The sequence below is a fragment of the Protobothrops mucrosquamatus genome, unplaced genomic scaffold, assembly GCF_001527695.2.
Source record: "Protobothrops mucrosquamatus isolate PMUCROS unplaced genomic scaffold, P.Mucros_1.0 scaffold4574, whole genome shotgun sequence".
NCBI lineage: Eukaryota > Metazoa > Chordata > Lepidosauria > Squamata > Viperidae > Protobothrops > Protobothrops mucrosquamatus.
Genome location: NW_015390477.1, coordinates 5,559 through 24,244, shown reverse-complemented (window position 1 = coordinate 24,244; position 18,686 = coordinate 5,559). Strand labels below are relative to the sequence as shown.

General features: G+C 51.5%; 2 protein-coding genes across 2 annotated transcripts in view; both read left to right on the top strand.

Moving 5' to 3' along the window:
• The window catches only part of LOC114923582 (scavenger receptor class F member 2-like), a gene marked incomplete at its 5' end in the record, with an annotated part of 6,821 nt that extends 3,094 nt beyond the window's left edge, over nt 1–3,727 (top strand). The window contains one exon of the mRNA XM_029286689.1: nt 2,589–3,727. Within this exon, the coding sequence (XP_029142522.1) occupies nt 2,589–3,727 (1,139 nt within the window). The remainder of the gene's footprint in view (nt 1–2,588) is intronic.
• Nucleotides 3,728–10,188: 6,461 nt separating this feature from the next.
• On the top strand, nt 10,189–16,613 carry LOC107299126 (protein DGCR6; the record flags this gene model as incomplete). Its single annotated transcript, XM_015828494.1, is given in 4 exon segments — nt 10,189–10,355; nt 12,567–12,727; nt 12,843–12,943; nt 16,473–16,613. Coding segments are annotated over 4 exon segments (570 nt in total), but the record flags the coding sequence as incomplete, so codon positions are not given.
• Nucleotides 16,614–18,686: the final 2,073 nt, after the last annotated feature.

Sequence of the window (18,686 nt, the reverse complement as noted above, 5' to 3'; positions counted from 1 at the left end):
CCTCTCCTCTCCCCCCAGGTCCCCTCTCCTCTCTCCCCTCCCCTCTTCTCTTCTCTTCTGTTCCCTTCCCTTCTTCTCTTCTCTTCTCCTCTCCCCCCAGGTCCCCTCTCCTCTCTCCCCTTCCCTTCCCTTCCCTCCTCTTCTCTTCTCTTCTCTTCTCTTCTCCTCTTCCCTTCCCTTCCCTTCTCCTCCTCTCTTCTCTTCTCTTCTCTTCTCTTCCCCTCTCCTCTCCTCTCTTCTTCCCTGGCTTCCAGCCAGCTTTCAAAATACACACACACACATATACAAACACAAATAAACACACCCCTTCAAACTCACTTAGGATCCTGGCATGACAGCCACCCACCCCTTGGCTTTAACAGCTGATGGGTTCCAGCCTCTTGAAACTGACCGTCCCCACAAATATACCATTTAATCTGCTGGTTAGTTTGTAGTTGACATGTTTGTTTTCTGGCATAGGGTGTTGTGTGACTGGAGCATTTGGCTAGCAAAGGCTTATTGTGTCTCTCCAAGTAATGAGTTAATGTAATAACCAAGTTAACTATATCGGGCAAATATGCGTGATTATCCGTGGGCGAAGAAACTTCAAACCTCCAAAAATGCTTTTGGTACAAAAGCCACGCATATTTCTCAACAAAAATCCTTTCCAAAACAGTCTCCAATTTGGCACCGGAGTTGGGAGAGGGGTTGTGCCTTCAACTGTTGCCAGGAGTGCTCGTTAGGGAAATTTGTAGCTGTCGCAGACTCAATACTGCAACAAAATCTTTGCTAATCTTGATTTAAAAAAACAAACAAACAACAATAACTAAAAGTCTGCTCGGCATCGTGAACTTGGTTCAGCGTATTTAATTTTATCTCACATTTTGCAGACCAATTGCCCCTTTAAAAAAAAACAAAACCCCTGAAACCTTTCACTATCAAACTACAACAGGGGTCTTCAAACTTGGCCCTTTTGTGACTTGTGGAGTTCAGCTCCCAGAATTCCTCAGCCAGGCACGCTGGCGGAGGAATTCTGGGAATTGAAGTCCACAAGTCATAAAAGGGCCACATTTGAAGATCCCCCCTGAACTACAAGAATAAAAGGCGTTTGTTTTTTGCTTCCTTGATGCAGAACCTATTGGCTGGGACACCATCTTTTTTGTGGTAGGAAAGGATAATGTTGTGAGTTTTTGTGATATCCAGGTGAAGCCCAGATGGCCTGCAGCCTTTTGCACCCTGGCCCTACCCCTGAATTTGGAGACAGTGCAGCAGCATCTGGGGCAGATTAGAAAAGTCTGGAGTGCAGTTACAACACACATAGGAAGGGGCAGGCCTTTGACAACACAGGTGTGCCCATATTCTTGCTTTTACCTCTGTCCTGGGGGGGGGAGGGGGCACCCCAGCTTCCAAGGGCTTCACCTTGCTAAAGGGAAGGAAGCAGGCCTGTTCGTGCATTTTAAAATTCTGCCTGGGCCTCAGCGTTGCCTTGAGCTACGTGCAACTCATTTGCACGTCAACGATTAAGTAACGGCTAAAAGGAACATCTCTTTCCTCGTTGTAAAATGAAATAAAATCCACCCCTGAGCACAAACTGCATTCTGCACACTCAATACTTGTTGGAGCCAAATCCCTCCTTTTGTGCAGGTTTCTCTGCCACACTCGCTGCTGTGCCAAAATTCTGCCAGGGCTAGGAGGAGGAAGCCCAGTGGCGGACAATCTCCAGTGATTGCTGGAGACTTTCAGATTTGCGATTTTTATAGGTTTGTCTTTGTAGGGAGCGAAAATTGTCAGAAAGGTGCCTAGCAAAGTAATTTTTAAGGCTTTTCTCCCCGGCTGCAGCCTTCTGACAATAGGTAATAATAATAATAATAATAATAATAATAATAATAATAATAATAATAATAATAATAATAATAATAATAATAGCAGTAGTAGTAGTAGTAGTAGTAGTAGTAGTAGTTAAGTCTGGGGTGTTATCAAACAGACAAGCACCTGCAACATAACCCCCCGGACTTAACAATTGTCCATAAGAAAGACCAAAAAGTCTGGATAGTGGATGTAGCAGTGCCTGGAGACAGCAGAGAAAGAACTGGAGAAGATCACAAAATACAAAGACCTACAAATAGAAATAGAGAGACTGTGGCAAAGGCAAGCAAGGGTAGTACCAATAGTCATAGGCGCCTTGGGTGCAATCCCAAAACAACTGGAGCACCACTTGAACACCATCATTGGCATTGACAAATTCGCCATTAGTCAATTGCAAAAGGCGGTCTTACTAGGAACAGCTTCCATCCTGCGACGAGATCTGTAATACCATCAAACATCCACATCTGCCTATCCCAGGTCCTTGGGAAGGACTCGATAGGTAGACAAAATGCCAAATCCAGTCTGAACATCTGGCTGACTTGCGATGGTCCATAATTATTATTATTATTATTATTATTATTATTATTATTATTATTATTATTATTATTATTATTATTATTATTATTAATAATAATAATAAAGTTGGAAGGGACCTTGGAGGTCATCGAGTCCAACCCCTCCCCGCCTCTTTGCAGCTTGGCTTACTTGTCTTGATCGCCGCTCTCCCTCCCTTCCCTCCGCAGAGAGCGCGAGCGACCCTAAGGAGCGCGTCTCGGCCCCGAGCAGCACCCTGGAGAAAGCGCCGCAGCCGCTGCGCAAAGGGCCAGCGACGGAGACGGAGGAGGCCGGCGAGTACACCGTGCTGAAGGAGAACCCCCCGGGCCCGGCGGACAGCGGCGAGGCGCCCCTGCTCAAGTCCTCGGACAGCGAGCGCTCCTCCTGCGGCTCCGGCTCGGTCAGCGGCGCGCTCTACGCCCGCATCGCGCGCCTCTCCAGGCAGTCCCGGGAGGAGGAGGAGGCCCCGGTGGCAGAGCCCCGGCCGGCCAAGCCCCCCTCCCCGGAGCGGGCCAAGCCGCCCCCGCCGGACCCCTCCACCAAGCCCAAAGTCTCCTGGATCCACCACAAGTACAACGCGGCCCAGAGCAACACCCTGCCGGCCCCGGGTGCGGCCGAGCTGCAGGCGGAGCGCCGGCCCGGCCCCTCCAAGCGCAAGAGGAGCCCCGGTGAGGTGGCACGGGCCAAAGAGAGGGCCCCCCGCCCCCCCCAGGAGCCCGGCAGCCCCGAGGGCCCACCCGGCCCCGCTCAGGCCAGGCAGCGTAGCCGGACCGGACCAGAGCCCGCCGAGAACCTCAACGGTGCCCTGCACTCCGCGCTCAAGAGGATGGGGGGGGCCGGTGTGGAGAGACGGCCAGCCGAGGCGCCCCGGAGCCCCGCGCAGCCCAAGGCACCACCCGGCTTCTCCGCCGAGGCCGCCACACTGCTGGCCGCGCAGCTAAAGGAAAAGACCCAGAGCCTCCAGCGGGGCGAGGCAGGCGCGCGGCCCAACGGCATGAGCCCCCTCCCGGCCCAGCGGGAGAAGCCGGCGCCCCCACAGAAGGCCAGGCAGGCGGGCACCGCCCCAGGGCAGAAGGCCGGCAAGCCGCTGCTGCCCACCTCCGCCCCGCTGCAGAAACTGCTGGGGCCCGGCGACCCCCCTGCCGCCGAACCCAAGAGCGGGGAGAAGCCGGGCGGCAGCGGCGGTGGCAGCCCCGAGGCCATCCCTGCGCCCGGAGACCCCGCCGTCAAGAAGACGCCCATCAAGAAGCCGCCACGCAAGAAGGGCCGGGAGGGGCTCGCAGAGCCGCCCAAGGCAGCCGCCCCCCCTCCGCAGACTGTACAATAGGGGAGGGGGGAGGGAGAAGGAGGACCTGTCCCGGGGCCAGAGGGGTACTCTTCTCCTTCTGGGCCAGTGGAGACCCCACCTCAAAGAGAGCCACGGCCTCCCCCAGGGATGGGTCGGGGGGCTTTCGGGGACCCAGCGCTGGCGCTGGGCTCTGGCAGGGAGGGAGGGGTGGAGGGCTTTCTTGAAACCAGCCTTATAACTGCATAGACCTGCTTCTCGACCTCCTCCGGGAGGGGGACCCTCGCAGGCCTGGGGAAGGGTGCCTTGGGGTGGGTTTGGGGCTGGGCGGGGACTGAGACTGGGCTGCTGGGGGTCAGCGACAGGCAGCCAGCAGACCAGCCTTTTCCTGGGGAGGGGGTAGCTGCATTCACCCCTGGAAAGCCTGGGTGCAGCCGGGACGAAGATGCTACTTAAAGTGGGAGGCAGACTTCACTTTTGGGGTCCCCGATCCCTGGGAAGCGAGGGCAGACCCTGCAGGAAGAGGGTGCAGGGGCTGCTTCCAGCTGACCTGGAGGCTACGATCGGAACAGACCGACCTTGGGCCATTCCCAGCAGACAGGCGGTGAGCTTTGTTTCCCAGGCACCTGGGCTGCCTCTGATGGGTCGCTGGGTGCCTGGAATATTCAACGCAACAGCCTCCATCCTCTTCGCTTGGGAACTGGGGGGGGGGGCATCAGCCAGGAGGCTTTGGAGTCCAGCGTGGCTCCATCCTTCCTCAAATAAAAGGATGATATTTCTAGCTCTTCTTTGTCCTGGTCTTTGGACTCCATTTCCTTTTTTTAAAAAAAACAAACACAAGTTTTATTGTTTTTTTTTCATTTTACAAACAAGTGCTTAAGAAACAACGTGGTGGCAGGGCAATCAATTGTCCACAAAACAAAGTCATATTCATAACAGTTGGAATTAAGTCATTAAAAACCTCCTCTCTTTTCCCTCTAATGATATATTTCAAATTGATAGATTACAATACAACTAAATCAGTGGTTCTCAACCTGTGGGTCGGGACCCCATTTGGGGTCGATCGTCCATTTCACGGGGGTCGCCAAGCAAGGCTGTCCGCCATTTTTTTTGTCCGCCATTTTTTCCCCCTTTTCCGGCGGGTGCCTTACCTCCCTTGGGCTGGGCCAGCTGGTGGTCGGCCTGCTCCGTCTCTGCCGCTTGCCAGCTACGCCTCGGCCGGCGCAGGGGGCGGAACTACGCATGCGCGGCGCTCCCGGGCAGGGAAAATCCTCGACTTACGACCGGTTGGGTAGTCCTCGACTTACGACCGGTTTAGTCCTCGACTTACGACTGGTTTAGTCCTCGACTTACGACCGGTTGGGGTCACGGCATTAAAAAGGTTGAGAACCACTGAACTAAATCAATCATAGCAATCCTCAATAATCTTTCGTCTAAATAAATCTACAAATCCGCATCCTGCATTGAGTTTACCTATTTCACTTACTATGTTCCATATTTCTAATCTAAATACCTAGTTAACACTTCGGGGGTCTCCCCGTAACCTTTTCCCTTAACATATTCACTAAGCATGTATTAATATCATTTCGTCCTTTTTCTTATTCCTCTTCCATTACAAATGACTATCAATTCTAACGAGAAAAGAAAATATGAATTCAAATCAGAAAGGAAGAAAAAAAAAGAACAAAGAAAAGAAAAAACAGAGACAAAACAAAAAAAAAAAGAAAGGGGACTCCTTTTCCTGGTGAACCATTTGCCTCGCCCAAGTCCAGCTTGGATGTCTCAGGGGGGTTTCCTGGGGTCTCCCATGCAAGGATTAACTCAGGCCACCCTGCTCCAGCCCTCAAGGTAGCCGAGGGACTCGGCACCCTAGGACAGTGGTGGCGAACCTATGGCACGCGTGCCAGAGGCGGCACGCGGAGCTCTCTCTGTGGGCACGCGCCATCGCCCCAGCACACGTGGTCTCTAAAAGTTCACCATCACTGGCCTAAGGCCAGCCAGCCTGGAGCCGTCATTGGGGAGCCCACCATCCCACCTGCCAGAGACCCCCTGGATCTCCCCCAACCCTGCCCAGCTCCCACAGGTGTCCCTCCCCATAAGCAACATCGAGGTGGCCATGCCCACCCAATCTGCCATGACTACTGCAGCCACACCCATCCAGTGGCCATGCCCACCCAGTCTGCCAAGCCCACTGTAGCTGCGCCCGCCGAGTGGCCACACCCACCCGGCACCCGGCGATACATAAGTGGGTTTTGGGTTGCAGTTTGGGCACTCGGTCTCTAAAAGCTTTGCCATCAATGCCCTAGGAGAACCCTCTGGCTTGGGGTCAGCACTAGGTTTTGAACCGAATAGAGCTGGAAGGCACCTTGGAGGTCTTCTAGTCCAGCCCCCGGCTCAAGCAGGAGAACCTATACCATCTGAGACAGGTGGCTGTCTAGCCTCTTCTTAAAAACCTCCAGTGATGGAGCGCCCACAATTTTTTTGTCCAGTCCAGTTCTCCAGATCAGCCTTCTTTCTTCTGCTCTCCGGAACCATCCCCCGAATTGCTATCCCGAAGACATTCTTATCAGGACAATGCAAGTCTCAATACATCTGGAAGGTGCCAGGCTGGGGAGGGCTGACCAAGGCCTCTGGCTTCTGGCTAGGTTGGTTGCTGGCCCTTTGTTGGAGAAGACTCCTGCGAGTCCCCTGGACTGCAAGGCGATCCAACCGGTCAGTCCTAGAGGAGATCAACCCCGACTGCTCTTTAGAAGGCCAGATCCTGAAGTGGAAACTCAAGTCCTTTGGCCACCTAATGAGAAGGAAGGACTCCCTGGAGAAGAGCCTGATGCTGGGAAAGATGGAGGGCAAGAGAAGAAGGGGACGACAGAGAATGAGGTGGCTGGATGGAGTCCCTGAAGCAGTAGGCAGGAGCTTAAATGGACTCCAGAAGATGGTAGAGGACAGGAAGGCCTGGAGGAACGTTGTCCATGGGGTCGCGATAGGTCGGACACGACTTCGCAACTAACAACAACAAAGGGCCAGCAACCAACCTAGTCAGAGGCCTGAGGCCTTAGTAAAGCAGGGGTCTTCAAACTCGGCCCTTTTATGACTCATGGACTGGCTGAGGAATTCTGGGAGTTGAAGTCCGTGAGTCCTAAAAGGGCCCAGTCTGAAGACCCCTGCTCTAAAGGAACATTGGGCCAGGAGAATTATGGGAAATTTTTCAAACAGCAACTAGGGAGTGCTCATTGCTGCAGCCAGTGGGCTTGTAGCTGCAGCGGAGTTGGAGGCCTTGAGCGAAACTCATTTTATTTTATACTAGCTGTACCCGGCCACGCGTTGCTGTGGCTCAGTCTGGTAAAAGCGTGTGTTGCTTTTACGTCCAACAGATGGCGCTGTTTTTCAAAAAAAGCATGTTTTACCTGTCACAGGTGTGACATCTATATAATATAGGTATATAGAAACACGCGCGTATTCGAATGCAACGTTGGGTCAAAATTTCAAAGCATTCGGTGAAGAACTTTCGGAGATTTAAGATTTTGAACAAACGAACATTTACCTTTTTATTTATATAGATTTATTTATCTATTATTAGATTTGCATGCTGCCCCATCTAGGTGGTTGCAGCACACTTGGGGCTTCATGGGGAGCGTTGGGTTTTCAGCACCTGCCTTCCCAGCTGGCAAAAGGCACTGCAGCCTCAGGGCCAGTGGGCAGCCGGGCACATCTTCTTCCTCTGCCTGTTGTTTAAGGAGAGGGCCGAGGAATCCGTGCTGAGTTCAGACAATGCCAGGGAGCATCAGTGAACTAAACAACACCGGCAATGCCAGGCCAAAAATGGGGACCTCCAAATGCTGTATAAAATCAAGCCACGACACAAGGAAGAAATTCTCAGTCATCCGGGTCGTGGTTGTCCAAAGGGTGCTTTTGAATTTGAATTTGAATTTGAATTTTTATTATATTTATACCCCGCCCTTCTCCCGGAGGACTCAGGGCGGCTTACAGCCAGTTTAAAAACAACTTAATACAATACAAAATACAAAATTTAAGAAAATGATTAAAAATAAATATTTGAATAGGCCGCTTCTACTACCTTTTGAAAAGGTAACTGGAGTTCTTTGGGGGGGGGGGCATTTCCTTTGAAGATGTTTCGCTTCTCATCCAAGAAGCTTTTTCAGTTCTGAAGAAGTCAGAACCGAAGAAGCTTCTTGGATGAGAAGCGAAACGTCTTGAAAGGGGGAAAAAAACCAAAGTCCAGTTGCCTTTGGACGAGGAACAATATGATTTAAAAACCAATCCAACAGTAAACAGTCCCACCCAATAAAGACAGGGATTTTCCTGTGGTGTTTAATCACCAAAAGACACCCAGAAATGCTGGCTCTTAGCTGCCCTCATTTTTACTAGCACCAGGGCATGTCTCACCTGCCATCGCCAAAGTTCTCTGGATGATTTAAAGTTCATTAAAATATTTAAGTTTCTTTTTTTTTTTGAGGGGGGGGAGAGCAGGCCTTTGCTCACATCAGTGACATGTTATTACTTGGGAAGAAAAACTTACCTCCAAGGCAGAACCAGCGCTTAACCCCAAACTGCAGCAAATGAGCAGAAATGCCTGGGAAAAGAAGGTCCCTTCCATTGGGTGGTTAAAATGCCAAGGGTCAGCTAGGGCCTCTCCCTCACTCCTCTCGGCCACGAATAGGCCAGCCTTGGACCCATCCATGCACGAATAGGCCAGCCTTGGACCCATCCATGCACGAATAGGCCAGCCTTGGACCCATCCATGCACAGCCTCCTCCATGGAGTCCAGGATTCCCCAATCTTGGCAACGTTTAAGACATATGAACCAACTGCCATCATTGCCCAGCCAGCACTGAAGTCCCATATCTTAAGATGCCAAAGTTGGGAAAGTGAGGGAGAGAAGCCAGATCCAACCGGTCAGTCCTGGAGGAGATCAACCCCGACTGCTCCTTAGAAGGCCAGATCCTGAAGTGGAAACTCAAGTACTTTGGCCACCTAATGAGAAGGACTCACTGGAGAAGAGCCCAATGCTGGGAAAGATGGAGGGCAAGAGAAGAAGGGGACGACGGAGAATGGGGTGGCTGGATGGAGTCACTGAAGCAGGAGGCGTGAGCTTAAATGGACTCCAGAAAATGGTAGAGGACAGGAAGGCCTGGAGGAACGTTGTCCATGGGGATGCGATGGGTCGGACACGACTTCGCAATTAACAACAACAACAACAACAACTGTATTTAAGGACAAATAGAAGCTGGATGCAGGTTGGCATTTTGATTGTTTTTTTGGGGGGGATAATGGTTTCAGCTGTTGCCCTTTTGTTCTGCCTGGGTGGGGGGAAGTTGCAGGTGAGCAACTTCCCCCCACCCAGGAAGAAAGAAAGAAAAGAACAGAAAAAACCCTTTAGGCTCTCAGTGGTTGTTGCCAGCCCACACAGTTGACCAGAAGTTTAGGATACTACAGGAAGAAAGTGAATTGGGATTCCCCCCCAGCTGCCTGTTGCACTTTTTTAAGTACATGATGCTGGAGAAGACTCCTGCGAGTCCCCTGGACTGCAAGGCGATCCAACCGGTCAGTCCTGGAGGAGATCAACCCCGACTGCTCTTTAGAAGGCCAGATCCTGAAGTTGAAACTCAAGTCCTTTGGCCACCTCATGAGAAGGAAGGACTGACTGGAGAAGAGCCTGATGCTGGGAAAGATGGAGGGCAAGAGAAGAAGGGGACGACAGAGAATGAGGTGGCTGGATGGAGTCCCTGAAGCAGGAGGCGTGAGCTTAAATGGACTCCAGAAGATGGTAGAGGACGGGAAGGCCTGGAGGAACGTTGTCCATGGGGTCGCGATGGGTTGGACACGACTGTGCAATTAACAAAGTCACAGTGCCCCGGCTCTGGTACCTTAGAGCCGTTGCAGCATCCACACAGGGTCATCAACTTCATCAACTTGTGAGTGCTTGGCCACCATCCTACGTCCTTTGCCATTTGCTGGTTTCTAGCAAGAAAGGCGGGGGGGGGGGGAAGATTCACTTGACAAGTGTGCAATTACAAGTGTGCCCCAGGGCTCTGTTCTGGGCCCAGGGCTCTTCAACATCTTCTTCAACGAGCTTCAATGGACTCCAGAAGATGGTAGAGCACAAGGAAGACCTGGAGGAACGTGGTCCATGGGGTCGCGATGGGTCGGGCACGACTTCGCAACTCACAACAACAACAACAAAGCCATCAGAGGGAACCCGAGTCAGCCATACGGAGGAGGAGGAGGCGGAGGTGCAACTACACCAAGCTTAGGATCGCATCAATCGAGACGCAAAGCTTGCAACCATCGCAAGGAGGAGACTCCGGGCGCCGGAGCAGCAGCACTATGGGCAGCGAAGGGGGGCTAGATGGAAGCCCCCACCCGTCTTGCTTCGCGGAGGGGGGGGGGCGGGGCGAGGGGCGGGGCGTCTGCAAGCTCGCGCGAGAAGCCGCCGCCGCGCTCCGCCCCCCTCCCCGCGTCTTCCTCCCCCCCCCCCGCTATGCATGGCGCGCTTCGGGGCTGCCTTCGCCTTCCCGGGGGGCGAGGCGGGCGGGACCCCGGGCGGAGGGGGAGGAGGCGGCGGCGGCGGCGGCGACCGTCCGACGCGGCAGCAGGCGCGGCACTATCAGCTGCTCTCGGAGCTGCAGGAGCTGGTGAAGGAGCTGCCCAGGTGGGTGGGNGGTAGGTAGGTGGGTGGGTGGGTGGGCGGGGGAGGAGGAAGAGGAAGGGGCTTCGCTCAGGGCAGCAGGACTGGCCGGCGGGCGCTTCTCTCGCTCTGCCCCGGGCTCCAGCCCTGCGACCGTGGGGTTTTCCCCACCTGGTCCGGGGGAGGCCAAGAGGGAGCCACCCAGAAGCCCCCAGGTGGGCCTGGTTTTTTTGGGGGGGGGTCTTAATGCCAGTTTGGCTATCAGGCCGTGTGAAGCCGCCTCTGAAATGGGGGGGGAGGCGGATTTCAGGCCGGGTCCAAGGAAGAGCAACTTCCTAACATGAACTTTTCCAGAAAAGATCTTTGCCCCCCCCCCCGCCCTCATCTCCCCTTCCCCATCTTCCTTTCCCACTCGCCTCCCGCCTCAGGCGCTTTGGAGAAGAGCTTGACTTGCCTCTTCTTTGGGGCAGCCCCTGAGATATTGGAACACTGCTATCATGTCCCCCAGCGTGCCTGGCTGAGGAATTCTAGGAGTTGAAGTCCACAAATCATAAAAGGGCCAAGTTTGAAGACCCCCAATAGAGGGACTCCTGGTTGAGCAGGGGGCTGGACTAGAAGACCTCCAAGGTCCCTTCCAGGTCTATTATTCTGATTTTAGCGGCACAACATTGACAGACTTTGAGTCCAGTCCATTGACTGGAAAGACCAATAAATTTTAAACCAAAACTATTCAGCCTGTCCCATTTAGACCCATTACAATATACACGCTGCATTGTTTTCTGATTGAGAAAGAGAAAAACATCTTTTAAATCAGAAGTAGTCAACCTTGGCTCTTTTATGACTCGTGGACTTCAACTCCCAGAATTCCTGAGCCAGCTAAGCTGGCTCAGGAATTCTGGGAATTGAAGTCCACGAGTCATAAAAGAGCCAAAGTTGACTACCCCTGTTTTAAATTCATTGCTTTCTTCTCCCACTGTTTGAAGTCTCTGTCTTCCACATATGTCTCTGTCGCCTGGCCTTATTTAGTCAGGGAAACTCCTTCTGTTTCCCCCATCGAAGAGGCAGGGCGCTATAAACAGTTGAGAAATGGCAGCGGAAATGGAAAACGGAGAGCAAATTATACTGCAGGCTCTGAAGATGCAAATCTACCTGAGGGGATCCATCTCCTTTTGTGCATCACTGACAAGAAGGGTTTCCTGCTCCTAAAAGATCTCCCAGGTCCCTTCCAACTCTACATTCCTTTATTCCATTCTGCTAAAAAAAGTTTGAAGGCTTGGAAATAAGAGCTGGGGAGGGGCAGGCTTGGACCCAACACAAAATGGTAGTTGGGGGGGGGGCTTCAGTGCAGAAACCTCCCCCCCCCAGCTGTACTCTATTTGCAGGGGTGCAGTGTATTATGTGTCTGCATACAGCCACGGCCTCTGTTGACTGCTGCAAAAACCCAGCTTTCAACAACAACAACAATAATAATAAAGTTGGAAGAGACCTTGGAGGTCATCTAGTCCAACCCCCTGCTCAGGCAGGAAACCCTACACCATTTCGGACAGATGGCTGTCCAGTCTCGTCTTAAAAACTTCCAGTGTTGGCACATTCACCACTTCTGGAGGCAGGTTGTTCCACTGGTTAATTCTTCTGACTGTCAGGAAGTTTCTCCTTAGTTCTAGGTTGCTTCTCTCCTTGCTAGAATAGAGTAGAATAGAATAGAGTAGAGTAGAATGGAATGGAATGGAAACAGGAAGAATAGAATAGAATAGAATAGAATAGAATAGAATAGAATAGAATAGAATAGAATAGAATAGAATAGAATAGAATAGAAAAAAGAATGGAATAGAATAGAATGGAATGGAATAGAATAGAATAGAATAACAAAGTTGGAAGGGACCTTGGAGGTCATCTAGTCCAACCCCCTGCACAGGCAGGAAACCCTACACCATTTCAGACAAATGGCTGTCCAGTCTCTTCTTAAAAACTTCCAGTGTTGGAGCATTTCACCGCTTCTGGAGGCAGGTTGCTTTCAGCATTTTTGACCCAACAAGCAGAAATGCAGAGTCGTGGGGATTGGGCCCGGTTGCATCCAAACCCCTGCTGCAGTCCTTAAAGGCAAGCAGCCTCGCGCTTGGGAGAAAGAGGCCAATCACTGGCCTCTCCTGTGGGAGAGTTTTCCTGGTTGAGATGCCCCCCGTTTAGCGCAGTCCTGATGACAAAGATGTTTCCTCTCACCACCACCACCCCCAGTTCCTCCCAGCAGAGGCTGTCCTACACCATCCTCAGCGACCTGTCCTTGGCCCTCCTGGACGGGACCGTCTTTGAGATCGTGCAAGGCCTGCTGGACATCCAGCATCTGACCGAGCGAAACCTCTACAACCAGCGGCTCAAACTGCAGATGGAGCATCGAGGTACGTGAGCCTCCCGCACAAACGGGCCGCGCCCACCGAGTCTTTGCGCTTCACTAGCGAAGGGTGACGGGCTGCGTCTTGGGGGGGGCTCATTCTGTTTTTCTCCTCCCGCCAGCCCTCAAGCAGGAGGTCCTTCGCAAACACAAGGAAGACCAGCAGAGTTGCCAGCCGCACAATCTTCCCCTCCTGAAGGCCGCTCAGCAGCGAGAGACAGAGGTAAAGGCCGCAGCCGCTAAGGGACCAGTCTTGGTGGGAAGGAACTTATTCCTCTTGGGCTTCAGCCCAGAGTACGGGTCGGCAACCTGCAGCTCCCAGCCTCTTCTGCCATTTGCAGAGAGAGAGAGACAGAGAGAGGCACTTGCACTTCCCTTCTCTCTCAGAGAGAGAGAAAGGGAGGGAGGGAGAGAAAGAGAGGGAGAGGAAAGAGAAAGAGGTAAGGAGAAAGGGAGAGAGAGAAAGAGGGAAAGAAAAAGAGAGAGAGAGGAAAGATAGGGAGAGAGAGAGAGAGGTAGAGAGAGGAAAGAGGGAGAGGAAAGAGAGAAAGAGGTAGGGAGAAAGGGAGAGAGAAAGAGGGAAAGAAAAAGAGAGAGAGAGGAAAGATAGGGAGAGAGAGGTAGAGAGAGGAAAGAGGGAGAGGAAAGAGAGAAAGAGGTAGGGATAAAGGGAGAGAGAAAGGGAAAGAAAAAGGAGAGAGGAAAAATAGGGAGAGAGGAAGAGAGGAAAGAGAGAAAGAGGTAGGGAGAAAGGGAGAGAGGGAAAGAAAAGAGAGAGAGAGGAAAGATAGGGAGAGAGAGAGAGGGAGAGGAAAGAGGGAGAGGAAACGGAGAAAGAGGTAGGGAGAAAGGGAGAGAGAGAAAGGGAAAGAAAAAGGAGAGAGAGAGAGGAAAGATAGGGAGAGAGGAAGAGAGAGGAAAGAGGGAGAGGAAAGAGAGAAAGGTAGGGAGAAAGGGAAAGAGGGAAAGAAAAAGGAGAGAGAGAGAGGAAAGATAGGGAGAGAGAGGAAGAGAGAGGAAAGAGGGAAAGGAAAGAGAAAGAGGTAGGGAGAAAGGGAGAGAGAGCGGGAAAGAAAAAGGAGAGAGAGAGAGAGGAAAGATAGGGAGAGAGAGAGGTAGAGAGAGGAAAGAGGGAGAGGAAAGAGAGAAAGAGGTAGGGAGAAGGAGAGAGAGAAAGAGGGAAAGAAAAAAGGGAGAGAGGAGGAAAGATAGGGAGAAAGAGAGGAAAGAGAGGGAGAGGAAAGAGAGAAAGAGAGAAAGAGAGGACTCATGCACAGCAGCCTCTATTTCTTTTTAATCAAACTCTTCAATCAAGCTCCCCATCCCTTGCGTGCACGAGCGCGTGCACAAGTTTTGATGCTCTCAGTGTTGTCTTTTCTCTGGGAAACGGGTCCAAGTGGCTCTTTGAGTGTTTAAGGTTGCAGACCTCTGGCCCAGAGTAAGATGGATGATTCAGGCCAAAGTCTGCAGAGGTCGCAAGAGGCTTTACAGCACAAGCTTAGTTGGGTTGAAGTGGCCTGTCTAATTCCTAATTCAAACATACTGGCTGCTTCCTCCTCCCTCGATCCTACTTTTAGCACACACAGTGCAGGATGTTGATCTCTGGACCTGGTTGCATCCATGGAGACGTTCCCCTCACAGGTACACCTGGATCCAAATGAGCTTACAACTCTTTTGAGAAGCATTAGAAGGATGGTCTGAATCCAGACCCTGGAGGTTTTTGACCCACCAGCTTTGCGGCTCTGTCTCTTGTTTTATGCCCCTTCAGTGCTTCTGAGCAGGGAAGTGACATCAATGCAGCAAAACCGGTTTCCCAGCATTCCTGGAAGGGCTGGAAGGAAACCATAACTCTGTGGTGCTGAAATGCTTTCAAGCTCTATGCCAGGGGTCTTCAAACTTGGCCCTTTTATGACTTGTGGACTTCAACTCCCAGAATTCCTCAGTCGGCCATTTTGATGAAACTGCGGGCTTGGATCCAGACCAGACGTCTTCAAACCTGGCCCTTTTATGACTCGTGGACTTCAACTCCCAGAATTCCTCAGCCAGCATGGCTCAGCTTGGAAACTCCCTTTCCCCTCAGCATGGCTGGCTCAGGAATTCTGGGAGTTGAAGTCCACGAGTCATAAAAGAGCCAAGGTTGCCTACCTCTGGCCTAGGCCTAGGCCGCTTTATGACTCATGGACTTCAACTCCCAGAATTCCTGAGCCAGCATGGCTCAGCTTGGAAACCTCTCCCTTTCCCCTCAGCATGGCTGGCTCAGGAATTCTGGGAGTTGAAGTCCACAAGTCATAAAAGAGCCAAGGTTGCCTACCTCTGGCCTAGGCCTAGGCCCCTTCATGACTCGTGGACTTCAACTCCCAGAATTCCTGAGCCAGCATGACTCAGCTTGGAAACCTCTCTCTTTCCTCTCAGCATGGCTGGCTCAGGAATTCTGGGAGTTGAAGTCCACGAGTCATAAAAGAGCCAAGGTGGCCTACCCCTGACCTATACTATTCCAAACAAGTAGCTGTCTGGAATGGCAGAGGGCAGAGGTCACCAATCTTTCTCGGTTGCAGACAGGAGAGAAAGGGAGGAAGAAGTATTTTACACGTGCGCATGTGTGCGCGTGCGTTCATGGGGCCACGAGCACACGTGACGCAAATGGGGCAGGGCTAGCGCTTGCATGATACTCAGTAGCCCTGCCCCGTTCTTGCACGGCACAGCGCTGTACGTTTTTCCGCCCCGCAGTGTGCCGTCGGCATCCTGTTTTCACACCAAGGCGCGGCTGCGTCGTTTTCACATTCCAAGGCGTGGCAATGTCCCGTTTTCACACCCCGAGGCGCGTCGTCTCATTTTCACACCGCAAGGCGCGGTGGCAGCCCATTTTCGTGCCCCATGATTGTGGTGCTACCGCGAGTGTGTGTGTGTGCACGCACACATGCAGGCACTGGCCAGCTTGTCCCGTGGCCAGCAGGCCATGGCCCACTACCGGGCCACTTGCCCACAGGTTGGGGACCCCTGGTGTAGGGTCTTCTTAAAAGTTCTTCTTCAAAGCCTCCATTGATGAAGCACCCACAACTTCTAAAGCAGCGGTTCTCAACCTATGGGTCGCGACCCCATTTGGGGTCGATCGACCATTTCATGGGGGTCGCCAAGCAAGGCTGTCCGCCATTTTTTTTGTCCGCCATTTTTTTTGTCCACCATTTTTTCCCCCTTTTCCGGTGGGTGCCTTACCTCCCTTGGGCTGGGCCAGCTGGTGGTCGGCCTGCTCCGTCTCTGCCGCTTGCCAGCTACGCCTCGGCCGGCGCAGGGGGCGGAACCACGCATGCGCGGCGCTCCCGGGCAGGGAAAGTCCTCAACTTACGACCAGTTCGGTAGTCCTCGACTTACGACCGGTTTAGTCCTCGACTTACGACCGGTTTAGTCCTCGACTTACGACCGGTTGGGGGTCGCGGCATTAAAAAGGTTGAGAACCACTGTTCTAAAGGAAAGCTGTTTCCCAGGTTAATTATTCTGTCAGGAAATTTCTTAATTCCAGGTTGCTTTTCTCAGTTCTCAACTGGAATTTTGACTACATTGTCCTGGCCTCCATCTTGACTTTTTTGATCGTGCCTGTGGACCTGCCTGGTCTTTCATGGAGTAACCTTGAGGGGGGTGATGTTGGGGTGGAGAGCTCCCTTCCCTCTTAGCCCATGGCTTGTAGCATCGCTCAGAATGCCAGTGGCTGTTAACGGTGGTTCTTCTTTGGCCTTTTGGGTTTGTTGTTTGCTCAGGCCGTGGAGCAGCGGATTCATACCGAGCAACGGATGATGGACGAGAAAATAGTCCTGGAGCTGGATCAGAAAGTGGTGGACCAGCAGAGCACCCTGGAGAAAGCTGGCGTCTCTGGCTTCTACATCACCACCAGCCCCCAGGTCTGTTCAGGCCGGAAGCCTTCCTTGCCCAAAGCTGAGTGCCGACAAGAAGGGTGGCTGTGGATCCCCTGCCCTGGGGGGAAGCCGCCCACCCTGGAGGGTCTAGCAGGGAGGGAGAGATGCAAGAGACCATCTCCAGATCACCAGGACAGAGACCTGCATGCTGCTTGAGCAGGGAGCTGGACTAGAAGACCTCCAAGGTCCCTTCCAGCTATTCCATTCTATTCTATTCTATTCTATTCTATTCTATTCTATTCTATATTGTATTCTATTTTCTACTCTATTCTCTACTCTATTCTATATTCTATTCTATTCTTTTCTATATTCTATTTTCTATATTCTATTTTCTATATTCTATATTCTATTTTCTATTCTATTTTCTATATTCTATTCTATTTTCTATTTTCTATTCTATTCTATTTTCTATATTCTATTCTTTTCTATATTCTATTTTCTATTCTATTTTCTATTCTATTCTATTTTCTATATTCTATTCTATATTCATTCTATTCTCTATTCTATTTTCTATTCTATTCTATATTCTATTCTATTCTATATTCTATTCTATTCTATATTCTATTCTATTCTATATTCTATTCTATTCTATATTCTATTCTATTCTATATTCTATTTTCTATTCTATTCTATTATCAGCTCCTGCCTAGGGTGGAAGAGAGAAGGGGAAAGGGAGGCCCCCTCCCCTACAAAAGGGCTGTGAGCCATAGAAAGGGATGCAGTAGCAACTGGCCATAGCCAGGGGCCATGGAGAAGGTCTGGTCATTTATTTATTTAGCGTATGGCATCTGCAGAGGTCACCCAATCACTGATACACAATGATATCTGGTCCTCAGGCCCCAAGGCTCCCCGGGAACATGGAGCAGGGCCAGGCTGGTGCAAGGAGGAAAGTGCTGGATGAGAAGGGGGCAGGTTGAGAAACACGGAGTTAATCAGCTGCCCTCCAGCCTGCCTTAGTTCTTGGTGCCTTTTAACCACTCTCTCTGTCTCTCTGTCTCTCTGTCTCTCTCTCTCTGTCTTGTCTCTCTGTTTCTGTCTGTTTTTTTTCTCTCTCTGCGTGTGTCTCTGTCTCTCTGTCTCTCTCTGTCTCTGTCTCTCTCTCTGTCTTGTCTCTCTGTTTCTATCTGTCTCTGTTTCTCTCTGTGTGTGTGTCTCTGTCTCTCTGTCTCTCTGTTTCTGTCTCTCTCTCTCTGTTTCTGTCTGTCTCTCTCTGTCTTGTCTCTCTGTTTCTATCTGTCTCTGTTTCTCTCTCTGTGTGTGTCTCTGTCTCTCTGTTTCTGTCTGTCTCTCTCTGTCTCTGTCTCTCTCTGTGTTTCTCTCTCTCTCTCACTGTCTCTCTCTCTTTCTGTCTCTGTCTCTGTCTCTCTGTGTCTCTGTCTCTCTCTGTCTTGTCTCTCTGTTTCTGTCTGTTTCTCTTTCTGTGTGTGTGTGTCTCTCTCTGTCTCTCTGTTTCTGTCTGTCTCTGTCTTGTCTCTCTGTTTCTGTCTGTTTCTCTCTCTCTCTCTCTCTCTCTCTCTCTCTCTCTGTGTGTGTGTGTGTGTGTGTGTGTGTGTGTCTGTCTCTCTCTGTCTCTGTCTCTCTCTCTGTCAGCCCAGATAAAGAGGACTGCCGTGAGCACTAATGCCACTTTTATTGTAAAGGGATAGTAACAGATTCTTGCAACTTCTGAGAGTGGTCCTCTCGTCCTTCTTCTTTATTCTCCTGAAAACTAGGCAGAGTCCTTTCTGAGACACTTTCCCCCCCCCCTCCTCCTCCTCCTCCTCCTCCTCCTCCTCCTCCTCCTCCTCCTCCTCCTCCTCCTTTAGAGACAGATTGCATTTATCAGACAGTTGTCTAGGCTGTGGCTCTTCCCAAGGTCGTTCCCACCTACCATTAAGCAACCTGGAATTAAGGAGAAACCTCCTGACAGTGAGGACAATTAGCCAGTGGAACAGCTTTGCCTCCAGAAGTTGTGGGCGCTCCATCACTGGAGGTTTTTAAGGAGAGACTGGACAGCCACTTGTCTGAGATGGTATAGGGTCTCCTGCTTGAGCAGGGGGCTGGACTAGAAGACCTCCA